Source organism: Ambystoma mexicanum, chromosome 7q, assembly GCF_040938575.1.
Source record: "Ambystoma mexicanum isolate Mex_15411 chromosome 7q, UKY_AmexF1_1, whole genome shotgun sequence".
Classification (NCBI taxonomy): domain Eukaryota; kingdom Metazoa; phylum Chordata; class Amphibia; order Caudata; family Ambystomatidae; genus Ambystoma; species Ambystoma mexicanum.
The window spans coordinates 1,022,419,368-1,022,443,430 of NC_090941.1; the positions used below are offsets into that span (position 1 = coordinate 1,022,419,368).

The 24,063-nt window shown below is 46.3% G+C and overlaps 1 protein-coding gene across 1 annotated transcript in view; it reads left to right on the forward strand.

The window, feature by feature from the left end:
• The window catches only part of CLPB (ClpB family mitochondrial disaggregase), a 1,931,888-nt gene extending 1,912,879 nt beyond the window's left edge, over positions 1–19,009 (forward strand). Inside the window, exon 16 of the mRNA XM_069640284.1 lies at positions 18,552–19,009. Coding sequence (XP_069496385.1) covers positions 18,552–18,797 — 246 coding nt within the window. The 3' untranslated portion in view covers positions 18,798–19,009. The remainder of the gene's footprint in view (positions 1–18,551) is intronic.
• Positions 19,010–24,063: the final 5,054 nt, after the last annotated feature.

The window sequence follows — 24,063 nt, forward strand, 5'->3', positions numbered from 1 at the left end:
TGCAAGGGGGAGGAATGATGGTGCAAGGGGGAAGGAATGACAGCACAAGGGTGGAATGAGTGACAGTGCAAGGGGGAGGAATGGCGGCGCAAGGGGGAAGGAATTACAGCACAAGGGTGGAATGAGTGACAGTGCAAGGGGGAGGAATGATGGTGCAAGGGGGGAGGAATGACGGCGCAAGGCGGAAAGAATGACAGTGCAAGAGTGAAATGATTGACGGCACATGGTGAAGGAATAACAGTGCAAGGCAGGAGGAATGATGGTGCAAGGGGGAAGGAATGGCAGTGCAAGGGTGGAACGAATGACAGCACATGGGGAACGAATGAAAGTGTAAGGGGAAGGATTGAGAGGGCAATGGGGAAGGAATGACAACGCTAGGCGGGAGGAATGAGGATTTGATGCCGGGGGGGGGAATGACGACACAACGGGGAACGAATGACCGAGCAAGGGGAGGAATGATGCTGCAAGGGTGAAGGAATGACAGCGCAAGGGTGGAACAAATGACGGCACATGGGGGAAGGAATGACAGTGCAAGAGGGAGAAATTACAGTGCAAAGGGGAGGAATGAGGATTTGATGCAAGGGGGAGGAATGACGGCGCAAGGGGAGGAATGACAGCGCAAGGGTGAAAGGAATAACGGCTCATGGGGAAGAAATAACAGTGCAAGGTGGGAGGAATGATGGTGCAAGGGGGAAGGAATGGCAGTACAAGGGTGGATTGAATGACGGCACATGGGGAAGGAATAACGGTGCAAGGGGGAGGAATGAGAGGGCAAGGTGGAAGGAATGACACCGCAAAAATGACTGCTCAATGGAGAAGGAGTGACTGCGTCCTTGCGGAAAGAATGTCACACACACACACTACATTAAAACACACTTATCTGCTGACATTCTGACTGTGCCACCACAGAGGACCAGATGACACTTCCTTTCTCAACCGGAACCTGCGTACTGACAGCCGTCAGTCAGAGTACGTTACATAGAGGAAGGAGATGCCCATCTGGTCCTGCGTGAAAGTGCGTGGGGAGGGTGCAAGGTTTTAAATTGTTTTTAATGTAATCTATCTGTATGTATACATGCACACAGACACATTACATAAAATAAAACACACTTTACCTGGCTGAAAGTTGAACCGCTGACCGACTTTGTGCTTGAGGATCATCCCCTACTCTGATCAGGGCTGGGGAAACATTGTAAATTATAACACAAGAGGTTGTCCCGACAGGAAAGTTATTTAAATCTGAAACTATATTTCTACTATTTCAAAGGTGTGGAAGTTTATGGCATCCTCTGAATTTGACCCCTATCTGACGAGAACATGTATCCAAGAAATGCCACAATCATGTGCAGCTATATGGAAGCATTTTCCGTCATCTATCAAAATGTATTAAGCATTTAGTTAGGCACACTTCTTTTTGTATTAATATAGACATACACTGTAAATCAATTTTAACATAAAACAAAGTAGTGCAACATATACAATGTAGGCTGAAGACATTACACTCAGCCGTATCGTCATGTTCAAGAACGCTAGTCAAAACACATACATAATACTTCTAAACTTGTAAAAAAAAAAAAGCCCACACTTTAAGCGAAATCTGAACCTGAACCCAATTTATTTGGATGTCGGGGTACCTCTCTGTCTAGCTATTTACTAAGTGCTATGACTAGGAAAGCCTGCCCAAAAGGCAATTGATGGGCTCAGGGGTCTACGTAAATCTCAAGTTCTAAATGTTCGAATTGAGTTGCCTATTAACTGCGTGTGTCTGCTGTCCATGCAGGACTAAGGGTGGAACAAATGACGGCACATGGGGGAAGGAATGACCACGCAAAACGTGACAGCGCAATGGAGAAGAAATGACAGCGTCATAGCGTAAGGAATGTCACATACACACACACTACATTAAAACACACTTATCTGCTGACATTCTCACTGTGCCACCACAGAGGACCTGATGACACTTCCTTTCTCAACCGGGACCTGCTGACTGACAGCTGTCGGAGTACATTACGGAGAGGAAGGGGAAGCCCATCTGGTCCTGTGTGAAAGTGCGCGGTGAGGGTGCAAGGTTTTTAAATATTTTATTGTAATGTATCTGTATGTATAGATGCATACAGACACATTCCATAAAATAAAAAACACTTTAAAACACCTGGCTCAATGTTGAACCGCTGACTGACAGCTGTCAGTCAGCATGCGTTGCATAGAGGAGGGATATGGCCATCCAGTCCGCCATGCTGAGGATGCGAGCAGGCAAGTGTTTTTTTATTGTTTGTAATGTGTCTGTAGCTATACATACATACAGACACATTATATTAAAAAAACACTTACTGCCAAAGAACACCAGATGGTCCTCCCCTTTACTACGTGGACACGCTGACTGCTACTCTTCTCCTGTCAGTCAGCATATCTCAGCTTTTAACGCAATATTAAGAGGAGGTGGGGCCAGATGGCTGCCGTCCCCTCAGTGTGTACTCAGCCTCTCATGTTCAGCTCCAGTTGCTCGGTTCCCGGTAGCAAGGGCAGAACTCCATTGCTCTGCCTCTACCTGCCGTAAACAGAGCAACTGGATGCACACTGGGGAGGCTGACCACATAGCCTCAGATCACTGCGCAGTGCTGACGAAGGGCGCATGTGATGCAAAACATAACTCCCCATAGGCCAAATGTATTAAGGACCCACAATCATTTAGGCCAAATGTATTAAGGACCCACAATCATTAATTGATCAAAATGGGAATAAACCAAAAACCTGCACGGCTATTGCACTGTATGCCCCATTCAGGACGCAAAGGGGTTTCTGTGGATCCCATAACACAGGGATTGGGGAAGTCAGCTGTTGCTGTGAGCTCTATTGCGAGCTCCAGCCAAACCCCATGCATTTCTCTAGAACTGGCCAGAGATCAATGCTTCCCCCAGTCACCTCTGGCCAGCATTTCTAAATACCAGGAACAAGGACCTAGTAGACATTGGCTGAATTTAAGTCATATGTTATTCATATGACTATCATATGGTTCTAGGTTGCCTCCACGACCATCAATCTGGATTCCGAGCATCCAGAGGCACTGAAACTGCTCTTCTAACCAACTGTGAGGAACTGCTTGTATCCCTGGATTCCACCTCTCCAGCTGTTCTCATTTTACTTGATCTCTCTTCTACATTTGATACGGTCACCCACTCCGTCCTCATAAAATGGCTCCACAACACCCTAGGTATTTCGGAGCGGGCACGGGTCTGACTGACCTCCTTCCCCAGTGAACGTCCATCTCAGGTTATTCTGGGCTCTTTTTCCTCCCCCCCTGCGATGTCCCCCAGAACTCCAACCTCCTCCTCAAGACTTTTTTCCACCTCCTCCTTCATTTCCTCCCTTCTCTGCTAAACCCCACAGTTGCTTAGATTGGTGACCAGGGCCCTTATGTGTCCTCCTTGGCCTGGCCTCCAACACCCAATCGCCATCGGTCCCAGCACTTGCCTTGCCAACCACTGGCCCATGCCACCACAGGCCTACACTTACTTTTTGTCGACAGCTGACCCCTCACCTAGGCACTTTACAGCTGCTCACTCCCCAGCACTTCCCTCTGGGTTCACCCAGCACTTACCCCCTACTCCCTCTCTGGGCACTTGCACATTCTGAATGCTCACAAGGCCTAGTAGGTCCACCTCTATCTTTCAATGTTATTCTTGATTTCATTCCTATGTCCCCTCCATGTTGCCCTGTGGGCGCTTTGAAACACAATTTACTTGACATATAAGTGCCTTACAAATACACAATAAATAAAATAAATACAATTCAACCACTCAAGCACATCCCTGAAGAAGAGCCATGCTTGAAACACGTGCTGGCTATTTGCTTGCAAACTACGAACCTGTTAAAGACATGTTTTTCTTATTTATAATAAACAACCTACCCTCAGATAGCAATTTCTAAAAACAGCCGCTTAACAAATATAGGCTGCATTCTGTGTTCTAGGTAATCATCAGAAAACGTATTCTTAATAAAATATCCTTTTTAATATATTAATCTCTTGTTCAGCACAAGTAATACAAAAACATTGTTTAAAAGACATATACTCATCACATAGTCATATACATGTTAAAATCACTCCACCTCACAGTATCGAAACACATATGCTGAAATATTCAATCAGCACACCACACTAATGGCAACTGAATAAATCTCATTTCCCATTGTGTGAATAGGCCCAACTTATATAAGTTTCAGTCCTCTGTGTTCAAAGTAACCGGACATTCATCAGGGGCAGAAGTAGTCCTGTGTTTAAGGTAGAATCTTCATATTCATACACCATTTGCTATCTCTAAGGATAAAAAACAAAACAACGTATCACTGATACAGGCATTATTGGTTTAGTTATTAACCATAGCCGAACCCTCATCACCAAAAGGGTGTCAAGTATCCAGTAAATCATATACCTGAACAGTTGTACCAAGAAAACTATGTCTTGGACCTAACAAGCCAAACCCATTCTGACTCTTCACTACTAAAGCAGGCAGAAAACAATATTGAGTACCATGAACCGTCTATCAACAAGCTACACTATGGTCTATCAAATTTATAGCGAGCCAATCCCTAAACATCAGGGTTTGTAGCATATCCATTGACAGTGGAGCTATATTTGATTTTATAAAAAGCTGCTCACCCTAGGATGTCCAAGCCGAAATTCTCCTGGACACAACAACAATCAAAGATGCGGCGACAAACAGTGTACCCCTTGTGACTTCCTGTACGACTTCAGGTGCCTAAAATACGAGAGGTCAAAAAATAAGAACCATTGTCCCAAAGAACACCCATAGTACCCCTTATGTATACCTCCCACTAGGTGTTCTTACCTATCTCAGGCTGTTCCAAACACCCTCCAATATGCATTCAATACACAGCCCGTCGAAATCGGACCTCTTCCCTCTATCGAAATGATGGACCTTTCGTTCTGAAATAAATAAGAACTGAGTGAGCCCAAACACGGTGAAAAATGTCAGTGAGAAAATCCATAACTCAGGCCTCATTATACCAGAACGGTCTATCCTGGCACTCACCTATTTAGGGATAGCTGTACTCCCCGCAAAGAAATGCAAACCGCCGGGATCCAAACGCGGCAACCAGCGGACACATCCACTACAATCACGGCGCTCGGCCGTTCAGAAAAGCCCATTGTGGGTGACTGGCGCGACGTCATGATGTCATCGCGCTAAGTATAGGGCGGCGACGTCATACGTCGCAACGTCCGCCAGAGTCGGGCACGAAAAAAACACACACCCATGGAAGGTCAGGTTGCCTGGCAACCATCAACGCAGGGAAAACAAGGCTCTCAAGGAACACACTAAGTTTCGTGGGCCAATAAAGTGCCACCTCAGTCTGCCACCAGGAGCTCAAAAAGGCAATAACCTGATATATGGGTAACAAGGAATAAACACACAAACACGCCATCTCACAAAGGGGGCTCATGGTGTAACTCTTACCCCTAGCATGCAGAAACCAGTTCCATCCCTGATCCTATCCAAAGGTCACTGGGAACACAGTTAGCCCACCCTCATGGAGCGGGAATCAGTCTGAATAAAGCAAGCCCATACAAAAATTAGAACAGCCATCACATTACAACAGTTTCACTCGTTCTTCATTTGTAGGCATAGGAACAGATCCTACCCCTCAGAGGGTATCAACAGAAAGTGCAACACTCCAATGACCTATAGAGCCCTACACCGAGACCTGTGGCAGTCTTATCTAATGTTATGCCACTTGATATTCTCGTTCAGACCTGTAATGTGACTATTACTGAGGAAAATTTACTTCGAAGGGATTGTGTCCTCCGACGTATTCCTCATCTTAGATATCTCCTTCCAGCTCTGTTGGCCTCGGAAAAATTTTTCTCTCGGGGCGCTGCGCGTCGACGTCCTCCGAGTCGATGTCCCTCAACAGCCGCCGTATCGACGTCGACGTCATCCTGCCTATAAAGGCCGCGCGCAGCGTCCGTTGCTCAGTTCCGTTTTTCCCCGCTTACTCAGTGCCTCGGAATACCGTTGCTCAGTTCTTGTCAGATTAATCCATATTTACCTCGAGTTATTCGATCCGTACTCGATGGCTTCCTTGTCGGAACCGACAACTCCTCGATCCGGCTTCAAAAAATGCCGAGATTGTGGGAAAAAGATGTCGCTGACTGACCCTCACAGAGTTTGTCTGTGGTGTTTGGGAGCTGAACACCATTGTTCGGAATGCGAGGACTGTATGTCCATGACAGCTAAGGCCCTGAAGGAGCGTAGTGGGAAGCTGGAGAAAGGTAAGACTTTTAAAGCTTCTTCTTCGTCAACGAAGTCGAAACACTCGTCTCCTCGTCACCATTCGCGCTCCAGGTCTCGGAGTGGGTCCCATCACTCCTCGAGATCGAAGCAGGTCTCGGAGTGGGTCCCATCACTCCTCGAGATCGAAGCACTCGAAGAGGAGACTTCGAAGATCCCCTTCTCCGTCTTCCTCTTCCTCTGTTTCGCCAAAAAGAATCCCTTGCCCCACGAAATATAGTTCCCGGGCTGAATGGGAGGAATTCCGCAAAAATATGATGAGCGTCTTCGAGAAAGCGGCCTTGACCCCCTCGAAGACTGCCGAGAGCGATGCTCTGGTCGAAAGACCCGAAGGTCAAAAACGCCGTGAGTCGCAGTACCCGGCGAAGGAAACCTCTCGAGCGCGTCTCGAACCCTCGAGTAGGACTATGACCTCCAAACCTTCCTCGAAGGTTCCGTCGACGCCGTCGACGAGGGTTCCGTCGACGCCGAGGTCGAAGGGACCTTTGACACACGGGTCTGTCGACTCGACGCCAGCTTCGACACCGGCGTCGACGCCAAGAAAAGTCACGGTTACGACACACCCAGTGACTATCCCCAGGTCCTCGACGTCGATGGCTTTGAGATTGTCGAGTAGAATTCCAATTCTGTCGAGGTCTTCGAGGCATCCGCCTTTGTTTTCGACGCCACGCTCGAAGCCTTCGACGTCGGCGTCGACGACATCGATGTTTTCGAGGCTGATAATGACAAGTTCGGCACCCTCTGCCTTGGAAATGGGATTTACTCCCTTTATGAGTTCAGAACAATTGAGAACTATGTCCTCAATTTTGGAAGAGGGTGAATTGTCTGAACAGGAAGACACATTTGAGTTGCAGGGACCTGTAACCCCAATTAGAGAGGAATTTTCCTCTGAAGAACGCAGGTTAAAGGATCTTCATGATTCCTTACATGAGGCAAGTGGGTTAGACACTTCCCCTGAGGTGGAGTTTGCTAGGCCAGACCCGGGGGAGCATGCTGAAACCCCCTATAGATCCTTAATGGCCAGGATCACAGAGTTCATGGGGTGGTCTGCACCTTCACAATCTTTCCAACAAGATCCTTTAACCTGCGTTCTTCAGAGGAAAATTCCTCTCTCACGGATATTCTTGACAAAGGCCCACAGGAGGATCCTGTGGTGCCTTTTCATAAAGCTCTTCAGAGGAAGATCATGACAAACTGGGAAACCCCAGATGTCGTACCAGCAGTAAATAAAAAACTGTCTACAAAGTACAGGGTATCTTCTACAGACCCGGAGTTTTTTGTCTAAACACCCATCCCCAGAAAGTCTGGTGGTACAGGCAGCATCCTCTACCGATGTCAAGACGGCTTATCCTACTGTCCCACAGGACAGGGACGATAAAAAATATGATGCTATGGCAAAGAAAGTCTTTTCAGCATGTAGCATGGCGTTAAAATCTGTTAATGCTACCTGCACCCTTGCTAGGTTCAGCCATACACTTTGGGAGTGTGCTTCTACAGCGGCTGACTGCATCCCGGAGGGAGAAGAAAGGGATGCGTTCCTGAATATTATACAGGACGGTAAAGACGCTATGTGCGAATCCCTCCAGACGGGCATTGATTCGGCTGACAGTATCAGCAGAGCAATGGCGGCAAGTACATCAACCAGGAGATTCGCTTGGTTGAGAAAGTCTGGTTTTGCCCCAGATGTGCAAGCCAGGCTCTTGAACATGCCATTCGATGGCTCTTCTTTGTTCGGGAAAAAGGCGGATGACAGTTTAGAGAAACTGCAAACTTCAAAAGCAGCAGCTAAATCCCTAGGAGCTGCAATCCGTCAGACTCCTTTTCGTCTCACAGGAACCTCTGCGAGGGGCAAGTCCTTTCGCTTCTACTCCGCATTCGGAAGAGGTAGAAGACGACCGGTTCAAAGGGGACAAAGAAGAACTACCCGAGGTGGACGGGGTAGATATTCAAAAGCCGAAGCAACAGCAGGTGCCTCTTTACCATCGGCATCTGCATCAGCCGCCCCAAAACCACTCTGAGGACTTCCCTCATAGGACACCTGTAGGAGGCAGGTTGACTCAACATCTGGCGGTATGGCAGGCTTTCACGTCAGATGCTTGGGCATTGGAAACAGTTGCCCAAGGTTACTGCCTGCCTTTCCTACCTCAGATTCATCCACCGGGGATCAGCTCTCAGAAAGCTCCAGATCCGCTCCTCTTGCAGGAAATTTTGGACCTGCTAGAGAAAGGTGCCATAGAACCGGTACCTGTAGCGTAGAGGAACAAGAGCTGGTACTCCCCTTACTTTCTCATTCCAAAGAAAGACGGAGGACTGAGACCCATCTTGGACTTGCGAGAATTGAACAAATTCCTCAGAAAAGACAAATTCAAGATGGTCACTCTTTCTCAGATCCTCCAGGCCCTTCAGTTCCAGGACTGGATGGTATCTCTGGACCTTCAGGACGCTTATTTCCATGTGCCTATCCATCTCAAACACAGGAAATACCTGAGGTTCGCAATTGGCAACTCTCACTATCAATTTCGAGTGCTGCCATTTGGGCTGACCTCCGCCCGAGGGTCTTCACCAAGTTAATGTCAGTAGTGGCTGCAAGTCTAAGGAGGGAAGGGATTCACGTCTACCCCTACCTGGACGATTGGTTGATCAGGGCTGTTTCTTCGGAACAAGCTCAGATCCAGCTAAATCACGTGTGCCACTTCCTTCACAGACTGGGCTTCTCCCTCAATTTAAAGAAGTCACAAATGATACCATCGCAGAGACTCCAGTTCATAGGAGCGATCCTGGACACTTCCCTGGGAAAAGCCTCGCCACCAGAGGTGATGTAACGCTCACCTGAATCCCTCGGAGGCGCGGGTCTGGTCTGGGCGTTCTCCGAACCTTCCAAGGTCACTCGCAGGTCTCTGGCACCACCCTGGAAGGGTCCCCTCCTTACTGTGATCTTAATCTGGAGAGTGAGATGTCTGCGGGCAGAGAAGAAACAGGGGTTAACGTCTGCCTGACGGGGTTTCAGCCCTTTCCCCTTCCTGACCCTCCTATAACTCTCCTAGGCCGCACGTGCTCACCTTAGGTAGGTAAAAGCGGCGCTCTCCATCCTGCGTCTGTGCAGGGGCGCTGTAGCCAGTTACTTCACTGGACGATAGTTCAGCCTTTTATTGCGGAGGTAGAGTCCAGAAGGCCAGACCGTCGTTAGCTGCACGAACGGTGAGTGCCTTATATGAGTCTTTTTATTGTCCTTTCAGAATCTTGCCTCTTTGCAGGTCCGGTATGCTGATCCGGTAAGTGGAGAAGTCCGGAGTTTTTGCAGGCAAGTAAAAAGTTCGTCTGAAGTTAAATGCACTTTTAAAAGTCTTTTTCCCCTTTCTTTCAGGTCGCGGTGCAATCGGCGATGAAGACTGATGCCGAAGGATCGTGCCGGAGGATGGACAGGTATCACCACTTAAGGCACGTGAGTAGAAATGGAGTCCTGAGCTCTAATAATGTCCTTCTTGTATTTTGCAGGTGCGGACAAATGGCGCTGAACGGAGCTCGCGGAGACCGTGGCACAGGTAAGCAGATATCACAGAGTTATCGCTAACCTGTATTCTTTGTAGTTGCAGATGGCTGGAGAACGAAGAATCGCGGCACGAGGCCTTGGAAGGCGCCGGAAGGTGGTAAGAGCAGCTCTGGTACCTTCTCGTGCTACTCTAATGTTCTCGTTTTCCTTTTCAGATGTCGCGGAAGGCTGGAGCTGGATTCCGGAAGGTAAGTTGAAGATTTTCCTGTTTTCAGGTGCAGAAGAAGAAGATCAGCTGGAGCCGACACGGTGAGCGTCCTGCTGCTATTGCAGAATAACGCGAAGCACGTGAAACCAATCGGGTGTGGTTTAAATAGCCTTCAGTAGTGCTTAGGCGTCTTCTTCCACAGCTTTCAGAGGTAAGAAAAGAGTTCCAGTATGTAATTCTTGGGAGTGGTGCTGGCCCCACCCAGCAGTTAAAGTAGTCCCAGCAGGATTGGATGAAGAGTTCATCCTGCAGGTAGGGAAGCAGCATGGTCTGCAGGAGGTAAGTCCACCCAAGCACCAATCCTTTTTATATGAGCCCGGCGCTTCCAGTGCCGGGACTGGTTCCCTTTATGAGCATGAGCCTGGCGCTGCTGGCGCCAGGACAAGGTCCAAAAGGCCCCTACGGGGGCCGGCTTGTGCCTGGAATAAGGGTCATAACCCTGCTTCCAAGGATGTTGGGCTAGGTCTGACACCTTGGAGGCAGTGGTCATGACAGGTGAGGGCTCAAGATATTCTACAGATGGTTACCAAGTTCCAAGATGCCCAACGTCTCCCAGCCTTCGACTTTTTGAGGTTGCTAGGCCTCATGGCATCCTGCATTTTCCTAGTGCCAGAGGCTCGCCTGAGAATGAGATCCCTCCAGTGGGCACTGAGGACTCAGTGGTAACAATTCTCAGGGAGAATGACAGATCTTCTTCAGGTTCCCGACAGAGTAGCTCGAGACCTTCAGTGGTGGGCCTGTCAGGAGAACATTCTGAAAGGAGAACAGTTTTGGCAACCCTGGCCGGAGATAACAGTAGTCACGGATGCCTCACTCACGGGGTGGGGAGCCCACGCCAACGACTTGACCATCAGCGGTCGTTGGTCTCCATCGGAGTCCAGACTACATATCAACCTGTTAGAGCTGAGAGCCATCAGACTTGCGCTGAAGGCGTTCCTGCCAGCTGTACAAGGGAAGAACGTCCTGATAATGACGGACAACACGGTGGCCATGCATTACCTCAACAAAAGAGGAGGCGTAGGATCACTACCCCTGTGCAGAGAGGCGATGCAGGTCTGGTTTTGGGCAATCCAAGAAGGAATCTCTCTATCGGCAGTTCACCTAGCCGGAGAGAAGAACTTGACAGCGGACGCTCTGAGCAGGCAGAGCACAGTCTCCCACGAGTGGGAACTAGCTCAGGAAGTCCTTCAAGAGATCTTCGCCCTTTGGGGAACCCCTCAGGTAGATCTGTTCGCCACCAGCCTAAACAGGAAATGCGACCTGTTCTGCTCAAGGGAATTTCCCCCGAGAGGAGCTCTGGGAGACGCGTTCATAGTGGACTGGGAGTTTCCGCTTCTGTACGCGTTCCCACCGGTCCCTGTCATTCCTCAAATGATCAGGAGGTTGAGAAGATTCCGGAGAACCATGATCCTAATTGCCCCGGATTGGGCCAGGAGAACGTGGTACCCGGACCTTCTAGACTTGTCCATCTGCCCTCCAATTCGACTTCCACTCAGAGAGAACCTACTCTCACAGAAGGGAGGTCAGGTTCTCCATCCAGACATCAAAACCCTCAACCTTCACGCTTGGCTTCTGAAAGGCTGAGGTACAAGGATTGGGACCTCCCTGATGATGTTATGGAGGTGTTGCTTTCGGCAAGGAGGCCAGCAACAAAGTCTTTATACCGCTGCCGTTGGAACAGATTTTGCAGCTGGTGTAGAGAACAGAATATCGACGACCCTTTTTCATGTGGTACACCAATGGTTTTGTCCTTCCTACTATATTTGGCAAATTCAGGCCTTCAAGTTGGCACCATTAAGGGCTATTTAGCAGCGCTATCCATCTTTAAGCGCACTGCGGAAGAACCATCCTATTTCAAATTACCCTTGGTTATACAGTTTCTAAAGGGGTTAACCAATGTTTATCCCCCAAGACCATTCCAAGTTCCCCTATGGGATTTAAACTTAGTACTAACTTTCCTGATGGGCACACCTTTCGAACCTCTCCATTCTTGTTCGTTAAGATTCCTTACCCTTAAAACTGTTTTATTAATCGCACTTACATCTGCTAGAAGGGTGAGCGAATTACAAGCTCTTTCTTGTAAACCCCCTCACACAATATTTCACAAAGACAAAGTTGTCCTGCAAGTGAAGCCTAATTTCCTCCCAAAGGTGGTTTCTGAATTCCATATCACTCAGAAGATTACCCTACCATCTTTCTATCCTCCTCCTCACCCGGGGAAAGAGGAAGAGAGGTTACACAGGCTAGACCCTAGGAGGGCTTTAAGTTTTTACATCAGTAGACTAGCCAGGATAAGAGAGGCAGACCAGCTGTTTGTAGGTTACGCAGGTCACAAGCTGGGGTTACCAATAACTAAGCAGACCATTTCCAGATGGATCATTCTAGCCATTCTGGAATGTTATAAACTGGCAGGGAAAGAGCCCCCTCAAAACCTTAGGGCTCATTCGACCAGAGGTATTGCAGCTTCATGGGCCCTCAAAAGAGGCGTGCCGGTTAAAGACATCTGTGCGGCCGCTACATGGTCATCTGTCCATACCTTTACACGTTTTTACAATTTGGATTCCTCCTCCAGTCAAGAGACTAGGTTTGGAAGGGCTGTACTGCATTCTATTCATCAATAGAAGACAGCGTGAAGTCAGTACTCCCTCCTCCAATAATAGAATACTGCTATGGGAGCCTATCTAAGATGAGGAATACGTCGGAGGACACAATCCCTTCGAAGAACAAGTTACTTCTTACCTTGTAACGTTCTTTCGACGGGATGTTCCTCCGACGTATTCCTCATCGACCCTCCCATCCATCCCCGCAGTTCTACTTCCCTTGTTGTTGCAGCTTACGCTCCTTCAGGGTGATTAGTTTAGTCCAGAAAGTATTATTGTGGGCTACAAAACGGAACTGAGCAACGGACGCTGCGCGCGGCCTTTATAGGCAGGATGACGTCGACGTCGATACGGCGGCTGTCGAGGGACATCGACTCGGAGGACGTCGACGCGCAGCGCCCTCTAGAGAGAAAAAAATTTACGAGGCCAGCAGAGCTGGAAGGAGATATCTAAGATGAGGAATACGTCGGAGGAACATCCCGTCGAAAGAACGTTACAAGGTAAGAAGTAACTTGTTCTTCTGCTCCAGATTAATCAATTTCCTGTTGATTTCGTCTTGGGATCTACCTCTGATCTTTTTCAATATACACCAATGGAAATCAGAGAATGCATGTCCTTTCTCATCGAAATGTTTAACTAGAGGAGCTTTGTCAATATGATTCTTTAAACAACTCCTGTGCTTGATCATACGAGTCTTGCACTTTCTGTTAGTTTTGCCTATATAAATTAGGTCACATGGACATTTAAACATATAAATAACATTTTCCGTTTTGCAATTTGTATGTTCTTTTAAGACCCATTCTGAAGGAAGACCCAAATTCACAGAGGTCATCTTCTTGGTAAGAGGGCACATAACACATTCACCACAAGGAGGATGACCCATTACTCTTGGCAGACCCCACAACGTACTTTGGGCGACATCTTTATTAGCCTCCTTTTGTACATCATTCTTCATTACAAGATTTCGAATGTTGGTGCTCTTTTTACGTATGATGTTCTTCACTTTATAGGACATATTGCTAAAGGTATTAACAAACACCAATGGGGTATCTTGCTTAGCAGTGTCTTTCTTTTTCTTTTCCAGAAGAGCTTCCTGGTTATTGTTAAAAACTTGTTTGGCGGATTGCCTAATGACATTTTTAGGGTAACCCCTGTCAATCAGTTTGTCCATTAATATGTTGACCCCAACTTCATAGTCATGTTTAGTAGTGCTGTTACGTTTCAACCGAAGAAATTGTCCAAAAGGCAAATTGTCCCGAACATGCTTCGCATGATGGCTTCTGTAATGCAGTAAAGCATTTTTATCGGTACTCTTGACAAACGGTTTTACCCATAGTTGGTTATTGTGTTGGTAAATTGTCAGATCTAAATAGTTCACCTCCATGGAACTCATGGTAGCTGTAAATTTCAGATATCTATTCTGATTATTTAACCACACCAGGAAGTTATTGGCTTCATCCATTGAACCATGCCATAACATAAACACATCATCGATGTATTTTAGCCATTGTGTAATTTGTTGTTTGAAAGGATTGATTTCCGAATAAATCACTGTTTGTTCAACCATGTCTACATACAAATTGGCCAAGTTGGGAGCCATGGCGGCACCCATGGCTGTACCCTCAATCTGTAGATAGAATTGGCCCATAAATTGGAAAAAGTTGTTTGTCAACGCTGTTTCCGCACACCATAAGATAAAGGCGTTTCTCACAGGATGATTATCCTCACGTTGGAGCAAGGTCTCCTCCACCACTTCAAGAGTGGCTCGTTGTGGGATGTTTGTATAAAGGGATTGAATATCCAAACAAATGAGTATATCCTGGGTATGATCAAAATTCAACCCTTCAATTTTCCCAATAGCATCTCTGGTGTCTTGGACATAGCTTTTCATTTTCATTACGAATGGGCGTAAATAGAAATCTACAAATTTTGATAAGGGTTCCAAAATGGAATTCACCCCAGACACGATGGGTCTTCCAGGGGGTCTCACCAGATCTTTATGGATTTTAGGTAAGATGTAAAAGATAGGAATTCTCGCTGTATCTCTTGTTAGATATTCCCCTTCCTGTTTGCTAATCTGTTTCAAATCGACAGCTTTGTCAACTTTCTCCTTTATCATTTTAGTGAGGGCAGGACAAGGATCTTGATCAATTTTACTATATCTGATGTTATCTGCCAATAGTCTTTGACATTCTTCAATGTAGTCCTTTTTATTCAAGAGGTCTATCGCCCCTCCTTTATCGGCCTGGCGGATGACAATTTTCTCATTTTTACCTAGGCTCTGCAACATGAAAATTTCTTGTTGACTCAAATTGGAATTTTTGGGAATACCTTTAGTTTCAAGTTTTTTCAATTCCTGTAAAACCTTCTTTTCAAAAACCACTGATTCTGGAGAATTAGTATGGTGAGGTGGACACCAAGTGGAGGGATTCCTTAATCCACTACAATTAATTTGTGGACCCGCTGGTTGGTTTTCAAAAAATTCTCTTAAATGTATCTTACGCATGAATGCACTGAACTCCAAACTAAATTCAAAAGGGTTGTGATATTTGGATATTAGAAAGTTCAGGCCTTTGTTAAGACATCGTTCTTCGTCCTTAGATAAGATTACACTAGACAAATTAACTACCAACCCCGGTAGCTGCGTGTCTGCATTCTGTCTGTCTGCCATTCCTGCCGACTGTTCCCTCTGCCTAAAAAAGGTGGGCGTCTTGATCCATTCCTTGCTCCTGTATTCCGACCCGTCTGCATGGCAGTGTTCTTCTTCCTTCCTCTTTGTCCTCCACCATTAGTTTTTTCATCCTCACCAGGTGTACCTCCTTCATCACTCGAACTGTATGATGTATTTCTAAATCTCACCCGACGGATAGAGGGAAGAGGTCCGATTTCGATGGGCTGTGTATTGAATGCATATTGGAGGGTGTTTGGAGCAGCCTGAGATAGGTAAGAACACCTAGTGGGAGGTATACGTAAGGGGCACTATGGGTGTTCTTTGGGACAAAGGTACTTATTTTTTGACCTCTCGTATTTTAGGCACCTGAAGTCGCACAGGAAGTCACAAGGGGTACACTGTTTGTCGCCGCATCTTTGATTGTTGTTGTGTCCAGGAGAATTTCGTCTTGGACATCCTAGGGTGAGCAGCTTTTTATAAAATCAAATATAGCTCCACTGTCAATGGATATGCTACAACCCCTGATGTTTAGGGATTGGCTCTGTCGCTATAAATTTGATAGACCCTAGTGTAGCTTGTTGAAAGACGGTTCATGGTACTCAATATTGTTTTCTGCCTGCTTTAGTAGTGAAGAGTCAGAATGGGTTTGGCTTGTTAGGTCCAAGACATAATTTTCTTGGTACAACTGTTCAGGTATATGATTTACTGTATACTTGACACCCTTTTGGTGATGAGGGTTCGGCTATGGTGAATAACTAAACCAATAATGCCCGTATCAGTGATACGTTTTTTTGTTTTTTATCCTTAGAGATAGCAAATGGTGTATGAATATGAAGATTCTACCTTAAGCACAGGACTACTTCTGCCCCTGATGAATGTCCGGTTACTTTGAACACAGAGGACTGAAACTTATATAAATTGGGCTTATTCACACAATGGGAAATGAGATTTATTCAGTTGCCATTAGTGTGGTGTGCTGATTGAATATTTCAGCATATGTGTTTCGGTACTGTGAGGTGGAGTGATTTTAACATGTATATGACTATGTGATGTGTATATGTCTTTTAAACAATGTTTTTGTATTACTTGTGCTGAACAAGAGATTAATATATTAAAAAGGATATTTTATTAAGAATACGTTTTCTGATGATTACCTAGAACACAGAATGCAGCCTATATTTGTTAAGCGGCTGTTTTTAGAAATTGCTATCTGACGGTAGGTTGTTTATTGTTCCTTCCTTTTGTTGAAAAATATATATCATATATCCTCACTTAGTAGGAGGGAATATCACCAAAGTGTGGGGTTACCCCTGTAGAATATTACCTTTCTTATTTATAACTCATTCAATACACCTTTTAAGTGTTTACTTTAACGAGTACATGACCATTTATTTTTTGCTGTGGGGTGCACTTTGAGACTCGGTGTGTGTTTTGTATGACCCACAATCATTGGTTTCACTGGTGGAAGGCATTAGCTTTTCCATCCGGAGCAGTTGCCCCTCCAAAACCCCATCTTTCTCTGTTTTCGGTAGCAATGGTTTTGGCGCTATGGTGCTGCGTAGCACCACCAAAATGTGGCAAAACCAAAAAGGGGAGAATGAAGCCTCCTCACCCGCGAGAAGCGAAGCAAGCATTTCTATATTCAATAATGTAAATCACCCTCATGTGCTCATTGTTCCTGGATGATTAGCATGTTACCACACGTTAGTTTGTGATTTTTGAAAACTAAATCACCATTGGCAACACATCTTCCCTATTCTGAAAAGCCTGCCTGCACCCCAGAGGGAGAGAGGCAATCCATCCGACGGCGGGCACGTAATAGCTCTCCATAAGCCTCTCACTTTGAGGAGACGTCACCAAAATATGGTGTAAGTTGAGACTTTTATTTTGCACTGCTACATTTGCCACCTGTGTATAAAAAGTAGAAATGATCACAGGTGCATAACAGTAGCTGAGACTGGCTCTACATGCAGTTACATGTTCTGATGTTGCAGCAAGTTCACATACTTATAAAAAAATGGCTCCAGGATCTGATGCGGCGGAAGCACTGTTACAGTGTTGGCGCCAACCCGCCGGTGGCACCGACGTGTTACCGCCAACCTTGTAATGAGGCGCAATTGTGTTCTGTCTGCTACTGGTAACCGTGGCTTCGTTTCATAGTTACCTTTCATGACAAACTCTATAGTTGAGTTTTATTAGTTTAGAAACTTTACAAAGCTCTACATTTAGGTCATCCTTCTTACTTTTCCTCGATGCTTCATGTGTTAGGCAAAAACAGAAATTACTGTAATCAAGACACATTTATCTTGGAGATCCCTAAACTAAAAAAATCAAAGACACAGAATCAAGCTTTGAGTGTTGCAGCCCCAATATTTTGTAACCGTCTTCTACGAACATCCTCTTCCTTGACTATTTTTAGAAAATATTTGAAAACCTATTTGTTTCCTAAATAAGGTTTAATTATAAATTGTTTTATGAATGCATAACGTTTTTATTTTAGTCATATTGATATGTTAGGTTTTTTAGGTATCTGAATTCTGAATTGTATATCATGTACAGCTCTCTGTTGTATCATGGTTGATAAGTTTACGCTTTATAAATGTTTTAAATAAAATACAAACCATAGTGGGTGTTTGCACATCCAAAAGCAGTCTGTGTGATCCCCGCAAATTCATTGCTACTGTATTAAAGTGCTCACTTTGTCAAGAAAAGGATTTATTTTTGAATTTGCTGGCCCTCTACGTAACGAAAATTCAAGAAATCATTTTGACACCTGGGCCTTATTAAAGAAACATGGTACAGGTACAAGCAAAGATTGATCAAGTGCAACAAACATGTATTCAATTATTTTTTGCACCAGGGCAATATTTGCTCTAGTGCTAATAGAGCAAAGTATTAGAATTACAGCGCACTTTGTCTTGATGCATAAAATACATAGAAAGAATGCTTTTTGCCCTAGTGTTAAAAGCAAGCAAAATTGCACTTACACCAGTGCAAAGTTTCGGTAATAAGGCCCATAGTAGTAATAGGGTAATTGAGAGTGCTACATGTTTAGAGACTTACGGTTTTGCTAGCCATCTCCCATTCTGTTCAGACCCTATCAGTGGTCTGCCTTTTTACAATCCCACCAATGAGACCACACACATGACTTGTCTGCATGCTTTGTATGTCCCAAGTCTGATAAATATTGAGCAACTCTTCTTACCTTCCTTAGGTGGATCGCCGTGTTGTGAACCAGCTGGCTGCGGCCTATGAGCAGGACCTCCTTCCACGGGGGTGTACCCTGCGCATTACTGTGGATGACTCGGACAAGCACCTACTCAAAGGCAAGGAGGAGGAGGCGGGGCAAGAGGTGAAGACGCCCACACTCAGGCTCGAGATCGTGGAAAAGAACAGCAAAAGCAGGAAGTTGGAAATCCAGGCCCCCTGCAAACCAGAGGACATGACGTTCTTTTTTTAAATCTCAGCGACCTCCTGGACAACTATCTATGAAGGGGAGACTCTAGTTTATTGTATGCCAGAACATTGCCAGAGGGAAACTTGCCAACAGAGCCAAACCATTAGTCTAATTTACAGATTTGGGATTAACCAAAGCAAAAGACACTAAAAGGACACCATCATTTTCTTGCTTTTGATTTTTAATTTCTATAAAGTGAGAAAAAAAGGCAAAAAGTTGTTGGAAATAATTTGTTTTGCTTCTAACCTTTCAGGATATTTTACCCCAACAGATTCATCATTATGTTGTCCCCAGTCTACAGACTTGCACTTTGGAAACGTTTTCAATTTCACATCGATGCAACAGATACCTGATCCTGATGCTTGATTTAATTCGTTAGCCTGTGACACCTGCCATTTTCCACCCCGAACACCTGTAATGGTGAGTGCTTATGAATCCTGCCCAGATCCTTCCCAACTGGTTGGCAAAGACTACACCACAGGCGTGACCAGAAAAAGCTTTTCCAAAAGAATGCTTTAGCACTCATCTGTGTGCGTAGCTCGACCCCCCCCACCCATGGGTCATCAACTGTCATTCCTCAGTTCCTGTTTTTCCGCCTTTTGGGCTGTGCATGGGAAAGAGTTTCTCCAGTTGCTTCCCTATTTTTTTGTTGACGTCTTTATGCTTCCCCCCCTTCCTAGAGTGGGCAGATTTTTTTATTCAGTTGGCTATTTTTTCTATGCTGTCGCTGCCTCACTTAACATGCATGCCGTTGACAATGGGTTTCAAGAGATACATTGGATGTGGTAAGCAGTTGCTGGTAGCTTACTGTCAAAGAAGCTACTTCTCCCATCTTGGGAATTTCCACCTGATGAGTGCTTGTCAGTTCTATCGGGCTCTGCAAACACATTAGCCTCTAAACTGAAGAATGTTGTGGTACCACAGGCCCCTTTGGTCTTGGTGAAGGGACAGAAGGATGCACGTCTTGACGGTAAGATGGATTCAGGAGCTAGCGAGTCGGCACAGTATATTGGTAACAGTGGCAAGATCACTTCCTTCATTCCTCAAAATGGGACCTCCAGCTTCCATCTCGGGAGGATAGCTCAGCGGCAAGATGCTCCCCTTGGAAGCAAGCCGACACGGAGCAACTCTGGTTCGATTCCCGGGTCCGCGCATAGAAACCTCCTGGGTATTAAGCGAGTTATAAATAACCAATCATATCATATCATACACTCATCTAGCATTTGCAGCTCTGAAAACCTCTTTGGGGGGGGGAGGAGCTCTTAGCCACAAGGCTTGGTCTGCAGTTCTGGATGACCTTTTCAACAAGGTACGGTTTAGATGGTGTCGCTGAGTAGTGTCCCGAGCAGGAAAATAACCAGGTTGAGCCGACCACTCTTCTTTTGAAGAATGAGTATAGCTCCCTCCACTGTTCCAACTCCTTTGAATCTCTAATGCGGTACCTATAGAGGATATGTTTGTCATGAGACATTGAAAACCCAGTAAATCCCCCACATCCCCCAAACATCTTCTGGCCATAATTATATACAACACAAACATGAGGCCAGATCTTGCAATGTGGTTTATGACACAATAAGTGTTTGTGTCTTCCATGCTTAACCCCCTTCAAAATAATTTGTTAGTGAAGCTGTTAAACTGATGCCACAAACGAACACTGCACATAGCACACGCAAATAGGCCCTGCACACTATCATTAGTATTTGCGGTTAGCCTGGTATAGTAAATTTAATCCACGGCTTTCGCAATCTTTTCCAAGACTGTTCCAGTATACCTTCTCCAGCGCAGGCTATCCTCGTAAAGATTTTGAGCCACCAGCGGGCACAGTACGGTTTCATGACAGCGTTGCCTCGTGGCATTGCGTGCCCAGAGATGCCGGACATGACAATGAGCCCAGTATATATAGAGCCAGCTTCTCCCCACGTACTTGTCTCCTTTTGTCTGCCAATGCATTACGTTGCTTGGAACACTCGCTTCAGCTGCCTAAATTTCACTGAATCATGTCTCATACCTCGAAGTCCTCAGGCTTGAAGCCCTGCTCTAAATGCGGGAGGCAGGCAGATGTCACTATTCGATGCCCGGAATTTGGGGGAATGACCCTTGAAAGAGACTTTGCTTCCTTTCAACCCTGCTGTGACTGCCCCTGTTACGATGGCGTGGCAAAAGCCCACCTTGGCGCCACCAGTGGACTATGATCTTACCAGGAAGCACAGGCCAACTTCTTCTGATCCAAGGTTTTATCCACTCACCCTACACATGAGAGCCTAGTGGTTACAACCTCCACCATGGATTCCAACTCAGCTCCTGTTCCTTCCCTTCCACTGGACAGGTAGAGCAAAAACATGCAGTCTGACCTTAACAGCTATTGATTCCACTTGCGCCCTGACAAAGTACACCCAACCTTTGTGGGCCATATTCTGAAACTGCCGACAATCGTTGTACCCAGGAGATGAAAGATGAGTATACCTCTCTCATTAAAGGCCGAACGCCAGACACTTCAATTGGTCTCGACACAGTGGACTGTGTTGCCTGTGCTATGGGTACTGGATCAGTCGTATGCATGCTGATTTCTGATTTGAGGGTTTGCCCCGGATGTCCAACTGCTTGACATGGTGTTTAAGGGTGGTTACAACCTATTCGGGGCAAAAACGGATGAGTCCTTGGAGATGTTAAGGCAATTGTTAAGTCACTGGGTTTGCTGTTCACAAACCTGCCATCTCCAAATCGAAAGGGCCATTCCCTTTGGCTCTGTCCTTTCTCACCCACTGTGGTAGTGGCCAAGTGCCCTCCAGTTACAAACCCAGTGGTGTTTTTCCAGCCACAGCAGAGGAAAGTCAATTGTCCCCCACAGCAGCCTCTGATCCAAAGCCCTTTTAAATTTGACTTTTTCATTCCCCTCCAGTGGGAGTGAGATTGTATTTGTTCATCGAGGCAGAGGCGTTGCTAGGGGGGGTGCTTAGGGGACTATAGCCCCGGGTCTTTTGGTTGTAGCTTCGAATAAAATCTCAGGGACTACAACCAAAAGGATAGCTAGCCCCGAGTCCCGACAATCCCAACATTAGTGTAGCCCCGGATCTTTTCCAGACCTAGCAACACCCCTGCATCGAGGCGTGGCATCTGACCACTTCTGACACGTGGGCCTTATTTGTCGTATCAGAAGGATACTGCCGTCCTTTCACTCAGTGCTCACCCGGGGAGGGCTGGAACTCTGTGTATTTTATTGTGCTAAAGAAAGACAGTGGCCTGTGTCTCATCATGGACCTGCAGCTTTGAATGTGTACCTGAGCAAGTAAAAATTCAAGATGGTCTTTTTGGCCCAGACTCTCTTGGCCTTCGAGCTCCAGAACTGGCTAATAGGGCCTTTAGTACGACTACTTCATCTGCCAATCCATCAGAAATAGAGGAAGTCCCTGAGGCTCGTGGATGAATATTCCCACTAAAAGTTCCAAGGCCTCATTTTTAAGTTTTGCAAAACGTTACAAAAGTGGTAGTATTTCTGTTGCTGCACCTTTCTTGGTGTAACGGAATTACATCTGTTTTTACCGCTCCGCCAAATCCAGAGTTTGGCTTCAAAGTGGACGAATTACCTGCAGCATCATGCTGGAGGCAAATCTTGCACTTTAAAGCCAAAAATTGGCAGAATTACCGCTCACAGTAATTCTGCCCAAAACCCCATGGAATCCTATGGACCCCCAAAATGGGGACTAACACCGCCCTACCACCATTTGTAATCTTGTGGCAAAGCCACAGGATCAAGCAGTGGTAACGGTAACTGATATTGGTAATAATTCAGCAGAATTACCACCAAACTCGGAATAAGGCTTCAAGTCCTAGCCCTGGGTCTCTCCTCCACACCAACGGTCTTCATCAAGTTTCTGGATGTGGTGCCTGAGGGTCTGAGGAGAGAGGATTCACGTCTTCCCACTACCTGTATCATTGGCTTATTTCAGCCTGCTCCCAACAGTGGTGACAGCACACCTGCACCACACCTGCTGGTTTTTGCACCACTTGGGCTTCTCTGTGAACTTCACAATGTCCCAACTTTCGCCGTCCCAGTCACTTCAGTTAATTGGAGCAGTGCTGGCACTTGCCCGGGCAGGACCTTTCCTCCTGATGAGCAAGCGGCAAGCATCTTGGAGATGATGAACATCTTTCAGTCTCAGAATCCGGTCCTGGCCTCTGCCTTCCTGTGTCTTGTGGAATTTATGGCCTCTTGCATTCTTTTTATGCCATAGGCTCGGTTCTGAATGCGGACACTCTGCTTTAAAGTCAGTGGTCTCAGTTTCAGGGTGACATGTCAGACCTGTTGTTGGCATTCATCAATGCGTCACAAGACCTGCTGTGGTGGACTCTGAGGGCAAATCTGCTGAGGGGACATCCTCTCTGACAATCCTGGCCCTAGGAGACCATAGTGATTGGTGCATCCCTCAGTGGTTGGGGTGCCCACCTGGGGGTCTGACAGTGAGCCCTCTTTGGTCTCTGACTGAAGCTAGGGTACACATTGCCCTTCAGGGCATTGGGCTGGCCCTGGTGGCTTGCCTTCCCTGTATGCAGGTTATGTCTGTCCTGGTTTTTCAGGACAACGCTGTGGCCATGCACTACCTCAACAAATTAGTTAGAAGAAGGTTCCTGCCTCTAGCTGCCTCTGTGTAGGGAAGCAACGCAACTGTGATTCTGGGCCCTTGAGCACCATGTATTTGTCTCTCTACTGCCCATTAGGCATGAACAGAGAATTTATTGCAGATGGCTTGAAAAGACAGACGTTGACCTCCCACCAGTGAGAGCTCTGCCAGGAAGTTCTGGCTGGTATCTTCACCATTTGGGGGACACCTCAGGTAGATGTAGTTGCCTCCAGTGTTTACAGGTACTGCAAGTTGTTCTGGTCCAGGGAATTTCAGGGTGCACAGTGATGTTTGCTTGGAACTTCAATATCCTCTATGCATTCCCACTGATTACCTTCATCACGCTGGTCCTCAGAAAACTTCAGAAATTCAGAACTACCATCATCCTGATTTCTCTGGACTTAGCCTGGCCGATATTGAATCTGGAGCTTCTGGCCATGTCCTCTGTCTCCTTTTGTGCCTCATGGCAAGGGTGGATCTGTTCTTCCCTTCAGGGGTTGGTTCTTTCACCCGAGCCTCAGCAGCGTCAATCTTCATGCTAAGGGCTGAGATAAAAGGAGTGGGGCCTGTCTGATGACATCCTGGGTGTACTCTTTTCTGCCAGGAAGCCACCACTATGTCCATCTATGCCAGCTGGTGCTGGATGTGGG